Source organism: Somniosus microcephalus, chromosome 26, assembly GCF_052327205.1.
Source record: "Somniosus microcephalus isolate GS21.2 chromosome 26, FLI_Smic_1.0, whole genome shotgun sequence".
In the NCBI taxonomy this organism is placed as follows: Eukaryota; Metazoa; Chordata; class Chondrichthyes; order Squaliformes; family Somniosidae; genus Somniosus; species Somniosus microcephalus.
Genome location: NC_141012.1, coordinates 33,891,437 through 33,907,601, shown reverse-complemented (window position 1 = coordinate 33,907,601; position 16,165 = coordinate 33,891,437). Strand labels below are relative to the sequence as shown.

At 42.7% G+C, this 16,165-nt stretch overlaps 1 protein-coding gene across 8 annotated transcripts in view; it reads left to right on the top strand.

The window, feature by feature from the left end:
• LOC147100392 (opioid-binding protein/cell adhesion molecule-like) overlaps positions 1–16,165 on the top strand; it is a 1,212,876-nt gene that overhangs the window by 760,659 nt on the left and 436,052 nt on the right. For all 8 annotated transcript variants that reach the window (XM_085968055.1, XM_085968060.1, XM_085968058.1 and 5 more), the window contains exon 3: positions 1,206–1,331. In XM_085968055.1, the coding sequence (XP_085824181.1) occupies positions 1,206–1,331 (126 nt within the window). The remainder of the gene's footprint in view (positions 1–1,205; positions 1,332–16,165) is intronic.

The window sequence follows — 16,165 nt, the reverse complement described above, 5'->3', positions numbered from 1 at the left end:
GGAAAGGTGGTCACTAAGCAGGAAGGCACAGTTGGAGAGAGGCTTTTGGAGATGAGGAGAGAGAGATTGCAAGTCAAAGTGTTTTTTTATGAGGGAGCTCCAGAGTATAGAACGTTACGGTTGAAGGATCAGCGTCTGATGTTGGAACAGAGAAGGTGGGATACAAGCAGGTTTCTGGAGTAATTGGATTGGAGGGTGTGGGATAGGGTAAATGGCTGAAAGGCTGGAAATCTCTTGAATAAGGTGGCGTACGGTTATTTTTTTCATTCACAAGATGTGGCATCGCTGGCAAGGCCAGCTTTTATTCCCCATCCCTAATTGCCCTTGCGAAGGTTGTGGCGAGCCGCCTCCTTGAACCGCTGTGTGGTGACGGTACTCCCACAGTGCTGTTAGGTAAGGAGTTCCAGGATTTTGACCCAGCGACGATGTAAGGTGATTTATTTCCAAGTCAGGATGGTGTGTGACTTGGAGGGGAACTTGGAAGTGTTCCCATGCCTTTGTCCTTCTAGGTGGTAGAGGTCACAGGTTTGGGAGGTTATGGAGGGATTTGAAAATAAAAATTAGCATTTTGAGCTCAACTCACTGGGGCACAGTGGAATTGGACGGTGTCAGGATAATTGCTGCCCAGTTCTTGTTGCAGGAGAGGACATGGGCTATAAAATTCTATAATAACTGAAGTGTGTGAAGGATGAAGACAGGGAAACGGATGAGAAGAGCATTATCTTGTTTTCATTTCATTTATGTTTCACTGATATATCTGTATCAGAGCTTGGTGGAAGTCTCAATATAAAACCAAGTGTAATGTTCTTGTTTATTGTAGAAGCCAGGTTCTTAAGTCCTTTGGGGTAACATTCCCTTCGAGACTGGAAATTAAATCTTGTTTTGTAACTCCGATGTTGCTTAACAATAGGATATTGAACGAAGATTAAGGATGTTGAACTGTTTCTGGAAATTGTGTATTTTTTGTGAACGTGCATAAAGTCAGGCATTGTATACTGATGAGTTCTTTTTTCTGAAATGCAAATTGAGATGAAGCTGGTTTTGAAATATATCTCATTTGCTTGATGCATTCTTACAGTGAGAAATGTTCTGTGAGACATTAATGTCTTTTAAGCATACAAACAAAATTATTCTCAAAGAAAGAAATCAATTGAATTTTCACATCCTAGTATTAAAACCAACCCTTCTGTGTTTGCCTCCCTCAGTTCCACCAAAAATTGTCAACATCTCCAGCAGTGTCTCTGTGAACGAGGGCAGCAATGTGACTCTTCTGTGCCTCGCTATTGGACGGCCGGAACCCACCGTGACATGGCGCTACCTTTCTCCACCAGGTAAGGGGTCGTTCTTTGTGTAACCACGATTGACACCGATCTACTGTGACAGGACAATAGTGAACTGTGAATGGGAAAAAAGCAACTGAACAAAAGAGCTTTACTCGAATCCACGGCAAGTGTCACTCATTACTGATGGGTGACATAAGCGTAACAAGCTTGTTAATGTAATTTACAAAGAATTTGCAGAATTTACAGTTCTTAGAGTTATGGAAAGAACCAATGCAACATTGAAAGGGGTTCCAGAAATATTTCTTTTAAAATCCTGGAATAAGGATTGCAGGACCAATGCAAAAGGCATTGAACTTATTGTTTCACTTTGTTTATGAATTTATTGTTCTTACACTTATGTATTTAGCTGGTGCTAGTTTGTTGAGTAGAAGTGCAGAGAAGACTCAAAACTGCTGCAGTAGCTTGAACAGAATCTGATTGGCCTTCAGTCTTCAGCAAAAAGAGTACAGGAAACTTTATGATATCCGGCATCGACGGGACCGAGCTGTTGCCGATCTATCAAAACTGCCGGACATACAAAGTTAATGTTGAAGCATACGGAGGTTTTCATCTCTGTATCTGACAACAAACACTGTTGCTTAGCAACAGCTTCTAAACAGTCGGCTGCAGCTGCAAGCATCTCTAGTTGAAGCTGTTGCTATAGCTACAGACCTTGCAGTGCCTGACTGGGGGGAAAAAAAGCAACGAGAACTAAAAAAAACTTATAGAAAACGGCTCCTGATTTTTGCCGTTAGATCGAGTATTCTGGACTTATAGCCTTCGGATAAACCAAAGTTTCCTGTACATGGTATCAGAGAATCTTGGCTGTATGATGTTAATATGCTCTGCATTGATAACCTATTGGTGTGTTGTACATAACAACTGTCTGCATTAAGCCAAGTAAAAATGTTTTGCAATGTATTGATTGTCCAATGTGATGTGACATGGGTTGGTAGGATATAGGTCTGGCCACCAGTTTGTCATATTATGAGCTCCTAACTGTGATTGTGCAACTGATGATTACATTGATCAAGAGCTCAGCATTCCTCACACGGAGGGAAAATCAACAAGTGGTCCATGCCGGAATGTGCTGACATAATTCCAAATGGCACAAGAATGGCATCAGCAGATCCTGATGTTGGTCACCTCTCGGCGGTCTACTGGTCAAAGTTGTGTGCACGGATAACTAAAACTCGGCAATATTTCTGCCACTTTCCTTGATTTCACATGCCCTGAGGTACTCATTCCCATTATCCTCTGGTTTTAAAATCTTCCTCTTCTAAGGATCCAGCCTCTAGTCAGTGCCTTGTATTGGTGTGGGAATACTATGTAGGGAACAGGTAGTGCAAATCTGCATCTTACCAGGACACGAGCAGCAGTATTTTGTAGCACCATTTTAACTGTCAGTTGTAAAACAAAGAAAGTAGTGTGTGTTGTCACCGACCTGTCAAATATTTGTTGCTGTCAGTGTGAGCTAGTCAGTCACAATGTTTTAGTGCAACAGAGGTGAGTGACGGGAAGGATTATTTTATGGTTTGGTTGTGGTGAACTATAATTCATTATTACACACCATGCGTTTTGTTTGTGCTGTGGAAGTACTTAGCAAGTGTGTGTGTATTTTTTTAAAATAAGAGTTATGAATTCACTCGAAAACAACATGGCACCTTACAGTGCCCGCCCGTGGGTCAGATGCATGTTTTTGCTGTATCCATTACTTTGTCTCAAATAATCCTCAGATACGTGTCATACTTTGTCTCAAATAATCCTCAGATACGTGTCATAGCATGAGAATAAATCACCAAAAATAGTGGAGCCACTTCACATTGAACATTAAGAAGTCAGCAATACACTGAAGTTGTGAAAGATCAGAAATTCAGAAATATCTGAGCACTTGGTTAATTAATTAAATATTAAATAGAGACAATTCTGACGTCGTAAACTCAATATTTTATTTTACATGGTATAAAATTGGCAGAAGACCAAGATGGGTTAGAAATACTTCAAAAGATTTTGAGGTAGAAATTGGTATGCGTGTGCCCATTTTCCAGGCATAGAACAGGCAGTGGGGCAGATGTTGGGCCTGCCCTGCTGTGCATTCTCCAGTGGCTTCTACAGCCACAAACTAAAAGTGAGATTTATAATTCAGTCCTGGAGAAGGGCGAGCTGCCTGTCGGGGCAAACAGGTGACGTCAGCTTGTCCAGAATATGCAGATGATCCTCAATTTTAGGCCGGCTTCAGGCCTCGGTGTCTGGACGCACACCAAGTCTGGGCCCAAAAATAGGATCAAATTCATTTCTACTCCATTGTCTTTTAACTTTAAACACTGCAAATTAGCATTGCAGGTGGGTTGCCTTCCATTTTGTCTCTTATTGACTGAAACCTACATTTACCTTAAAATTAAATGCTTGACAGATAGGCTGTACTTATGTTTCAGCAAAGTGCTTGCTTGATAGAAGAAACCTATACTTTGTTCGTGACTGCTCTCTTATTTGGCGCAGTCAGTACATGGGGTGCATGTGAAACAGCTGTATGTCTGATATATCTAAAAATACAAATTAAAAAATATTCATGATTTGTGACAATTACAATTCAACTCATTTATTAGGTTTCTTAGCTACAGTACAACATCTTTTCGATACGACTTTCTCATGGGATGACTTGCAATCCAAATACACAAAGCAAAAATGTAAGGCACTTCCCCATCTCCATTTTGTCTATACTGTTCCCCTTCTCTGTTTTTCTCCCTGCAGTTTTCATCCTTCTCCTCTTAATGGTGCTAACTCATATTGGGCTACTGTACCATGGCTATCATCCACCCTCTGATACTTCTACCATTCTGCAAATGATCATTCTGCAGATGTGTGGCTATTCATTGAGTCTTCTAAATTTGTGGATGACACCAAATTGGGGGGGATAGTTCATACTGAGGAGGACTGCAACAAATTACAGGAGGACATAAATAAACTTGCAGAATAGGCATATAATTGGCAAATGAAATTCAACACAGATAAATGTGAGGTATTACATTTTGGTAGGAAGAATAGGGAGGTCACTTATTACTTGAAGGGTGCGAGTCTGGGTTGGGTGGAGGAACAAAGGGATCTCAGAGTACAAATACACAAATCACTAAAAGTAGCGATACAGGTTAACAAGGCCATAAAAAAAGCAAACTTCTACCATTCTGCAAATGATTATTCTGCAGATGTGTGGCTATTCATTGGATGACACCAAATTGGGGGGGATAGTAAAAGGTAAAGTAATAAAAAGGGCAAAAGCAGGAACTAAGTGTCACAAAACATATTTCAAAGTTCTCTATCTGAATGCACGTAGCATTCGTAACAAAATAGATGAGTTAATGGCACAAATAACTACATATGGGTATGGTCTTGTGGCCATTACAGAAACATGGCTGCAGGGTGACAATGCCTGGGAATTAAACATACCAGGTTATTTAACGATCAGGAAGGACAGGCAGGAAGGAAGGGGAGGTGGGGTGGCTATGTTAATAAAGGAAGGAATCACTGTAATACAGAGAAATGATATTGAGTCAAAAGATCAGGATAATGAAACAGTTTGGGTGGAGGTAAGGAATAATAAGGGGAAAAAAACACTAGTGGGCGTAGTCTATAGGCCTCCGAACAGTTGCAACTCTGTTGGACGGAGTATCAATCAGGAAATAGTTGAGGCTTGTAATAAGGGAGCATCTATAATTATGGGGGATTTTAACTATCATATTAATTGGACAAATCAAATTGGGCAGGGCTGCCTTGAGGATGAGTTAATTGAGTGTATTAGGGATAGGTTTCTTGAGCAGTATGTAACTGAACCGACCAGGGGGCAAGCAACCTTAGATCTGGTCCTGTGTAACGAGACAGGATTAATTAAAAATGTCCTAGTAAAGGATCCCCTTGGAACGAGTGACCATAACATGGTTGAATTCCATATTCAATTAGAGGGTGAGAAGGTTGGATCTCAAACAAGCGTGCTGAGCTTGAATAAAGGAGACTATGAAGGTATGAGAGCGGAATTGAGTAGAGTGGATTGGGAAAATAGATTAAAGGGTAAGACGATACATGATCAGTGGTGTACATTTAAGGAGTTATTTCACAACTTCCAAAAAATATATATTCCTCTGAGAAGAAAAGGGTGTAAAAGAAAAGCCAGCCATCCGTGGCTAAGTAAACAAATTAAGGATAGTATTCGACTAAAAACAAGGGTAAATAAGGTAGCCAAATCTAGTGGGAGGATAGAGGATTGGGAAAACTTTAAAAGACAGCAAAAAATAACAAAAAGATTGATTAAGAAAGGGAAGATAGATTATGAAAGTAAATTAGCAAAAAATATAAAAACAGATAGTAAGAGTTTTTATAGTTATATAAAAAGAAAAAGGGTGGCTAAAGTAAATGTTGGTCCCTTAGAGGATGAGACCCGGAAATTAATGGGGAGAAATATGGAGATGGCAAAAACACTGAATGAATATTTTGTATCAGTCTTTACAGTAGAAGACACTAAGAATATCCCAACACTGGACAAACAGGGGGCTATAGGGGGGGAGGAGCTAAACACGATCAAAATCACTAAGGAAGTGGTACTCGGTAAAATAATGGGACTCAAGGCGGATAAATCACCTGGACCTGATGGCTTACATCCTAGGGTCTTGAGGGAAGTGGCGGTAGGGATTGTGGATGCATTGGTAATAATTTTCCAAAACTCCCTGGACTCAGCAAAGGTCCCGGCAGACTGGAAAACTGCTAATGTAACACCCTTATTTAAAAAGGGCAGTAGACAGAAGGCTGGAAACTATAGACCGGTTAGCCTAACATTTGTGGTAGGTAAAATATTGGAGCCCATTATTAAGGAGACAGTAACAGGACATTTGGATAATCATAATTTAATAGGACAAAGTCAGCATGGTTTTATGAAGGGGAAGTCATGTTTGACAAATTTGCTGGAGTTCTTTGAGGAAGTAACATATAGGGTGGATAAAGGGGAACCAGTGGACGTAGCGTATTTAGACTTCCAAAAGGCATTTGACAAGGTGCCACACAAAAGATTATTGCTTAAGATAAAAAATCACGGGATTGGGGGTAATATTCTGGCATGGATAGAGGATTGGCTATCTAACAGAAGGCAGAGAGTTGGGATAAATGGTTAATTCTCAGACTGGCAATCAGTAACTAGTGGTGTTCCACAGGGGTCAGTACTGGGTCCCCAACTCTTTACAATCTATATTAACAATTTGGAGGAGGGGACCGAGTGTAACATATCAAAGTTTGCAGATGATACTAAGATGGGAGGGAAAGTAGTGAGTGAGGAGGACATAAAAAACCTGCAAGGGGACATAGACAGGCTAAGTAAGTGGGCAGAGATTTGGCAGATGGAATACAATACCGGAAAGTGTGAGGTTATGCACTTTGGCAGGAAAAATCGTAGAGCAAGTTATTATCTTAATGGCAAGAAACTGGAAAGTACTGAAGTACAAAGGGATCTGGGGGTGCTGGTGCACGAAACTCAAAAGGTTAGTATGCAGGTGCAGCAAGTGATTAAGAAGGCCAATGGAATGTTGGCTTTCATTGCTAGGGGGATAGAATATAAAAATAGGGAGGTATTGCTTCAGTTGTACAAGGTATTGGTGAGACCGCACCTGGAATACTGCGTATAGTTTTGGTGTCCATACTTAAGAAAAGACATACTTGCTCTCGAGTCAGTACAAAGAAGGTTCACTCGGTTAATCCTGGGGATGAGGGGATGGACATATGAGGAGAGGTTGAGTAGATTGGGACTCTACTCATTGGAGTTCAGAAGAATGAGAGGCGATCGTATTGAAACATATAAGATTGTGAAGGGGTTGGATCGGGTGGATGCGGGGAGGATGTTCCCGATGATGGGTGAAACTAGAACTAGGGGGCATAGTCTTAGAATAAGGGGCTGCTCTTTCAAAACTGAGATGAGGAGGAACTACTTCACTCAGAGGGTGGTAGGTCCATGGAATATGCTGCCCCAAAAAGCTGTAGAAGCTACATCATTACATAAATTTAAAACAGAAATAGACAGTTTCCTAGAAGTAAAGGGAATTAAGGGTTACGGGGAGCGGGCAGGAATTTGGACATGAGTCTAGGTTCGGATCGGTCATGGCCCTGTGGGTAGCGGAGCGGGCCCAGGGACCGTGTAGCCCGATCCTGCTCCTATTTCGTGTGTTTAATTCTGTTAGATTCAGGAGATGGTTCTGTGATAGTAGATTGGCGGTTAGGATCAGATCAGCCATGATCTTATTGAATGGCGGAGCAGGCTCAAGGGGCCGATTGGCTTCCTCCAGCTCCTATTTCTTATGTTCTTATGTAGGCACTGGGGTTTATTTCTAGAGGGATAGAATTGAAAAGTAGGGAAGTTATGCTGAACTTGTATCGAACCTTGGTTAGACCACACTTGGAGTACTGTGTACAATTCTGGCCGCCATATTATAAAAAGGATAGAGGCACTGGAGAGGGCGCAGAGAAGATTTACAAGGCTGATACCAGAAATGCGAGGGTATACCTATCAGGAAAGGATGAACAGGCTCTTTTCATTTGAAAAAAGAAGGCTGAGGGGTGATCTAATTGAGGTCTTTAAAATTACGAAAGCTTTTGATAGAGTAGATACAGAGAGAGTGTTTCTACTTTGTGGGAAAGAACATAACTAGAGGCCATCAATATAAGATAGTCAACAAGAAATCAAATAGAGAATTCAGAAGAAACTTCTTTACCCAGAGAGTGGTGAGAATGTGGAACTCGCTACTACAGGGAGTAGTTGAAGCAAATAGTATAGATGCATTTGGGGAGGCTAGACAAGCATATGAGGGAGAAGGAATAGAGGGTTACGCTGGTAGAGATAGATTAGGAAAGACGGGAGGAGGCTTGAGTGGAGCGTAAACGCGGGTATGGTTGGGCCGAATGGCCTGTTTCTGTGCCGTATATCCTATGTAATCCTGTGTAATTGATAGGCTATTTAACTCTGGGGGGAAGCGCAGGTGAACCTGATCCTTTTCTCACTCAGTGAACACACTTGCACAATTTTGATGATCAGGATCTGGTACCCAGGCTAATGTTTTCCCCTTTCTGGCTCCAGAGCATTGTGAGCTCCCTTACTACTGTTCCAGATACAGCCTAGAGATCAAATCTTGTACTGTCATGGTCCACATGGCTCAGTGTCCACATTAGGCACTTACCAATTTGGCCGATGTGAGGAGTCCGGAATTCACATCACTTTTAAAACTGACCGGGGAACTCTATGACACCTCTCGCTGCCATAAATTCAAACCCAGCCCTTTGCCTTCTTGTACACTTTGCCCTCTTATTATAAGTACTTGTATATTGCTTACTGTCACATTTCAGGACTTTTTGACCATTTTTCTACAGAAAGGATTTGGAAAAACTTATTATTAATGCTGCATTTCTGTGTGAGGAATGTGTATTCTCACCAGTTTAAAACAAAGAAGACCCAGTCAAAGGGTGGCTAATTTGTTAAACGGAAATTGTTTTCCCCAGGGGCTAATCAATAAATAATTTCTTAGCTTGTCTGAATAATCAGAAAACAGCTCACACCCATTGTGTTTGAAAACACTTTGATCTCTGTCTATGAAGCTGGGGGTAATAAGAGAGACACAGACATCAAAAAGGCAATCTATCATTTGCAACAGAGAGGTTTTTAAGGCAGTAAGACTCCAGAAGAGGCAGGATCAATAAGCATGACTGAGGTCTTCAGTTATTTTTATGTTATTCTGTGGAAATGAATTGTATCCAATGAACTAAGTGAATCTCTGTACATTCACCTTACTGCGGAATAAAGCCTCTTAACGATTCAACTCAAGCCTCATTTCATCTACTGGTAACTAGATCTGCCTTTGGAGAAATTGAAGAAGTACATGTGTGATAGACATGACGACCTGATCCAAGTCACAAGGGGATGCTTTTGTTTATCCCTGCGGTATGCAATCATACTGCTGAAACCCTCATCCATGCCTTTGTTACCTCTCGACTTGACTATTCCAACGCACTCCTGGCTGGCCTCCCACATTCCACCCTACGTAAACTTGAGGTCATCTAAAATTTGGCTGCCCATGTCCTAACTCGCACCAAGTCCCGTTCGCCCATCACCCCTTGTGCTCGCTGACCTACATTGGCTCCCGGTTAAGCAGCGCCTCGATTTCAAAATTCTCATCCTTGTTTTCAAATCCCCCCCATGGCCTTGCCTCTCCCTATCTCTGTAATCTCCTTCAGCCCCACAACCCCTCCCCCCCCCCGAGATATCTGCACACCTCTAATTCTGACCTCTTGAGCATCCCTGATTATAATCGCTCAACCTTTGGTGGCCGCGCCTTCTGTTGCCTTGGCCCTAAACTCTGGAATTCCCTGCCTAAACCTCTCCGCCTCGCTACCTCTCTTTCCTCCTTTAAGTTGTTCCTTAAAACCTACCTCTTTGACCAAGCTTTTGGTCATTTGCCATAATTTATCCTTATGTGGATCGGTGTCAAATTTTTTGTCTGAAAATACTCCTGTGCAGCACCTTGGGATGTTTTACTACGTTAAAGGCGCTATATAAATACAAGTTGTTGTTGTTGAAAAAGGCAGTGTGAATCAACTCACATACAACCTTGTATGTTTCTTATTATGCATTTAGAGCTTGAAGTTTGTGTGTGTATATAGTGGCCCAAAATTTGCGATCGGAGGCTTCCCAGCGGCGGATGCCTCTGACCTGTAAAATATCTACGCATTTACCTGGTGGCCCGGGACATATGGAGGCTTGCGATCCTGGGCCTCTCCAGATACGGATGTATCCCAGGGGTGCAGGCGGTTCGCAAGCGCCCAGGGATCACATGGGCCGGCCCAACCAATAAAAGAAGGAAATCCCCATTCATACTATGAGAGTTCCATTCATATGGAACTCCCATAAGTGTGAATGACGATTACTTAAAAAATACACGAACACATTAAATCAAAATAAAAAATTACATATTTAAAATTCATTAAAATGCCATTTAATTATATATTTAAAAACAAAAATTTAACTTAAATTTTTAAAAAAAATATGTTTTAATGGGGCTAAAAATAAACTTACCTTATTGGACAGGGTTTTTAATGTGATAAAATTTTATTTTTCAATTTTTTTAAACTCTTATGCTGGTAAAAGCAGGCCTTATGTCTGCTTTTACCAGGCGTAAGAATTTCACGGGCATTCAGGGGGCAGAAGTTGGACAAATAGTGCAGCTCTCCGCCCGCGAAGGCCCATCTCCCAGGGATGCAGAGGATCTGTCTTGACAGATCGCAAGTTCCGGGCTTTAGCGCATGCACTTCACACGTCTAAACCCGGAACTTGCGCGGCCCCTAAGGGCGCGTGCGCACCTCGTACGCACCCGTAGGGGTCGCAAAATACGGCCCTATATGTGTATAGATAAATCAAATCAGCTGGTCTTTAGCTAAATTTACTGACAACGCTGAACTTTTTTAAGCAAGGGGAGAAATAAAAATCAAAGGGACTAAAACTGCTCCAGTCACTATGTGTTGCAATTTCTTAATAAATGCATTCAAATGGAATATTTTTATGTTGTTACACAAAGCGACTAGAGTGATTGCCTCTCCTATCTGTTGCACATATTTGTATACAAGATAATGAACGTTTCTTGGGTGCATTATGTAGGCTGTAATCTAATATTAGACTTTGGGTGATTAACTCCCTTGTAATCTGTAATTGCCATAGTTCTTTGTTGAAGCTGTAAGAATGGTGTAATAAACTCCAGTATGAATACATAGTTTGTCTATTTTAAATCTTGATATACAAATTATGGGTCTGAGGCCATCATGCTGAATCTTTGGAGCATTCTGCTTGGGCAACAAAATTTTTTTGACAGATGAAACGTCATACACTGACCTTCTCTGTAACCGGTTTCCCCTTAATTGACCTGCTAAGTCCAGCGGGCTTAACAAGGTCAATCAAGGGAAAATAGCGTGGGTTGGCCAGAAGTCGATGGAGGCGGGACTAAAACCCGACAAGTGGGAGTCCCGCCTCCAAAAGCTCCCCATTGGCAAAATCCAGCCCATAGTGTCAGGGGACTGAATTATGACGAAAAGCTATAAAACTGTATATCCTTTTGTCTTGAAATTAAGTGAAGGAGGCAGAATCTTACACAGTTTTTTTATTCATTCCTGGGATGTTGGCGTCGCTGGCAAGGCCAGCATTTATTGCCCATCCCTAATTGCCCTTGAGAAGGTGGTGGTGTGACGCCTTCTTGAACTGCTGCAGTCCGTGTGGTGAAGGTGCTCCCACAGTGCTGTTAGGGAGGGAGTTCCAGGATTTTGTCCCAGTGACAATGAAGGAACGGCGATATATTTCCAAGTCAGGATGGAGTGTGACATGGAGGGGAACTTGGAGGTGATGATGTTCCCATGCGCCTGCTGCCCTTGTCCTTCTTGGTGGTAGGGATTCGCGGGTTTGGGAGGTGCTGTCAAAGAATCCTTGGCGAGTTGCTGCAGTGCATCTTGTAGATGGTACACACTACTGCCACGGTGTCCCGTGGAGGGAGTGAATGTTTGAGGTGGTGGATGGGATGCCAATCAAATTGGCTGCTTTGTCCTGGATGGTGTCGAGCTTCTTGAGTGTTGTTGGAGCTGCACTCATCCGGCAACTGGAGAGTATTCCATCACACTCCTTACTTGTGCCTTGTAGATGGCAGAAAGTCTTTGGGAATTTAGGAGGTGAGACACTTGTCGCAGAATTCCCTGCCTCTGACCTGCTCTTGTAGCCACAGTATTTATGTGGCTGGTCCAGTTAAGTTTCTGGTCAATGGTGACCCCCAGGATGTTGATGGTGGGGGATTCGGCGATGGTAATGCCGTTGAATGTCAAGGGGCGGTGGTTCGACTCTCGTTTGTTGGGGATAGTCATTGCCTGGCACTTGTGTGGTGTGAATGTTACCTGCCACTTTTCAGCCCAAGCCTGAATGTCGCCCAGATCTTGCTGCGTGAGGGCATGGATTGCTTCATTATCTGAGGAGTTGCAAATGGAACTGAACACTGTGCAATCATCAGGAAACAGCCCCACTTCTGACCATATAATGCAGGGAGGGTCATTGATGAAGCAGCTGAAGATGGTTGTGCCTAGGACACTACCCTGCGGAACTCCTGCAGCGATGTCCTGGGACTGAGATGATTGGCCTCCAACAACCACAACCATCTTCATTGGCTGGAGTCATACCTAGCACAAAGGGAGAGTTTTCTCTCTGATTCCCATTGACTTCAATTTTACTCGGGCTCCTTGATGCCACACTTGGTCAAATGCTGCCATGATGTCAAGGGCAGCCATTCTCACCTTACCTCTGGAATTCAGCTCTTTTGTCCATGTTTGGACCAAGGCCTTAATGAGGTCTTTAGCCGAGTGGTCTTGGAGGAACCCAAACTGAACATCAGTGAGCAGGTTGCTGGTGAGTAAGTGCCACTTGATAGCACTGTCGACGACACTTGCCATCACTTTGCTGATGACTGAGAGTAGACTGATGGAGCGGTAATTGGCCGGATTGGATTTGTCCTGCTTTTTGTAGACAGGACATACCAGGGGAGTTTTCCACATTGTCGAGTAGATGCCAGTGTTGCAGCTGTACTGGAACAGTTTGGCTAGAGGCGTGGCTAGTTCTTGAGCAGAAGTTTTCAGCATGACAGCCGGGATGTTGTCGTGGCCCATAGTCTTTGCTGTATTCAATGCACTCAGCCTTTTCTTCACGTAGAGTGAATTGAATTAACTGAAGACTGGCTTCTGTGATGGTGGGGACCTCAGGAGGAGGCTGAGAGGGATCATCCACTTGGCACTTCTGGCTGAAGATAATTACAAAAGCTTCAGCCTTGTCTTTTGCACTTGCGTGCTGGGCTCCGCCATCATTGAGGATGGGGATGTTCATGGAGCCTTCTCATGTTAGTTGTTTAATTGTCCATGTGGCAGGACTGCAGAGCTTTGATCTGATCCGTTGATTGTGGGACTGCTTAGCCCTGTCTATAACATGCTGCTTCCGCTGTTTAGCATGCATGTAGTCCTGTGTTGCAGCTTCCACAGGTTAGCACCTCATTTTTAGGTATGCTTCATGTTGCTCCTGGAATGCTCTTCTGCACTCTTCATTGAACCAGGGTTGGTCCCCTGGCTTGATGGTAATGGTAAATTGAGGAATATGATGTTACAGATTGTGGTCGAATAAAATTCTACTGCTGCTGATGGCCCAGAACACCTCATGGATTCCCACATTTGAGCTGTTAGACCTGCTCTGAATCTATCCAATTTAACACGGTGATAGTGCCACACAACACAATGGAGGGTGTCCTCAGTGTGATGACAGGACTTTGTCTCCACAAGGACTGTGTGCTGGTCACTGTTACCCACACTGTCATGGACAGATGCATTTGAGTCAGGTAGATTAGTGAGGACGAGGTCAAGTAGGTTTTTCCCTCATGTTGGTTCTCTCACCACCTGCTGCAGTCCGAGTCTGGCAGCGATGTCATTCAGGACTCGGCCAGCTTGGTCAGTGGTGTTGCTACCGAGCCACTCTTAGTGAACATTGAAGAACGTACATTCTGTGCCCTTGCTACCCTCAGTGCTTCTTCCAAGTGGTGTTCAATATGGAGGAGTACTGATTTAACTTGCCCATGGTTGACCTGAAGCCATGAGACTTCATGGGGTCTGGAGTCAATGTTGAGGAATCCCAGGGTCACTCCCTCCCGTATACCACTGGTGGGTCTGTCCTGCTGGTGGGATATACCCAAGGAGGGGTCTGGGACATTTGCTGAAAGGTATGATTACTCTGGGTCTGGAGTCACAGCTAGGCCAGACAAGGACATTAGTGAACCAGATAGGTTTTTAGAACAATCTGATACTGATACCAGCATTTTTTTCCCTGATTTATTCAATTAACTGAATTTAAATTCCCCAGCTGCCGTGGTGGGATTTGAACTCACGACTATTGGATTATTAGTCCAGGCTTCTGGATTATTAGTCCAGTAACATAACCACCAAGCTACCGTTCCCAGTATAATGCTCCTTTGTATACAAATAGTGTATCATCCGATTTACCATGTTCAGTGCCATGGGAAAAAATTGACGAGGACAATTTCAAGACTATCGTAGTAAACTATGAAAACAGTATCATAGAACGGAACTTGTTTTCAATGCAGGAAAAAATTGTGCTGCCGTACTTGCTATGCAAGATACTAAGTGGAATGGAACAGGTTAATCCCGAGTACCATTTCAGGTTAAATTATGGCTGCAGGACAAAGGGAGATAGATACAAACTGGTAGAAGTTTAATTCAGGACAGCTAACAATGCATTTTTCAAAGAGTAATCAATAACTGGAATTGTCTTCTGGGTTGGGTCACAGAGGCACTGAATCGCCTCCTCCATTAGTAATTATCTTTTTGGCTCCAGTTGTTCCTATGTGCAGGATTTCTTGCCCCTCTTAATATTGAATTTCATTTTTCCGTTTTAATATAACTTGTTTTTACCTGAATTAAACTTGAGATTTACTGATAGTAACAAGTTCCAAGAGTGCATTTCAGGGCATTCTGCTGCAGTAAATGTTTTATTATTGACCCTTGCTTTAAATTAGATTAGACTGGCACTAAACACTGTTGGTGTACAGGAAAAATAGCACAGTTGAGATATTTTTTAATGTTTTCTCCCTAGTGAATGTTGTACTTATCAAAGTGAGAGATGTTGGTGCTGGGAAATAGAACATTGCCCCATTATATGCACCCAGTGACAGCATCAAGCACTCTCAGATCAGGTATACTACAGTAAATTAGAGCAAAGCTGCCCCACAATATATCTCAGATACAACCTCCAAAGAATACCAAAGCAAAATACTGCGGATGCTGGAAATTTGAAATAAAAACAGAAAGTGTTGGAAATACTCAGCAGGTCAGGCAGCATCTGTGGAGAGAGAACCAGAGCTAACGTTTCAGGTTGATGTCCTCTGATGAAAGGTCATCGACCTGAAACATTAACTCTGATTCTCGCTCCACAGATGCTGCCTGACCTCAAAAGAATACCCACTCCTACCTTAATGTAACAAATTTTCATTTTGTAATTTGGCCATCTATTTCAACCTCTATGAGCAGGATTGATAATTTAGTGGCAATTGGTGCTTTTTTTGCTGTCGGCTATTTGGTACAGAAGTACTAGACTTTCCTTCGGGATGAAAGTCAAACTCAGGTCCCAGACAGTTGAGATGTTTAACTCACAATTGAGATTACGACCTCCATTATATTGCAGCAATCTTCACTGTTGATTTTATAACCTTTTAGAATCATTGAAGTGAACATAGCCTGCATTTATTGATTTCATCCTAAATGGATGATGTCATGGTTGGTTATTCATTAGTTTGATTTAGTGTTTCATTCATGAGTCTCATTGATTTACATAAACAGCGGGATCTCCATAATTTGTGAGAAGCTGATGAAAGCACATTCCTGACAATGGGGTAGATTTTCCCGAACCTGTCGGGAAGAAGGCGGGACTTCCCCTTTCGGGTTTTGGACCCACCTACTTCGACGTCCGGCCAATCCGTGTGATTGTCCCTTGATTGACCTTGTTGAGCCCGCCCAGCGGGCTCAACAGGCCAATTAAGGGCCACCCGGCGACAGGTGACGTCACAGACTGCAATTTCATCTGTCAAGAGCTTTTGACAGATGAAATATCAGTGTTTCACAGCTGTTTGAAGCTGTGAAACACTGACACTCTGAGTTCTAACATGAGTCCTTCTGCATAGACTCAGTTAGAACTCTCACTGGCACTCAAAGCTGAAGGCTGTCACTTTTGACAGATCGCAGCCGTT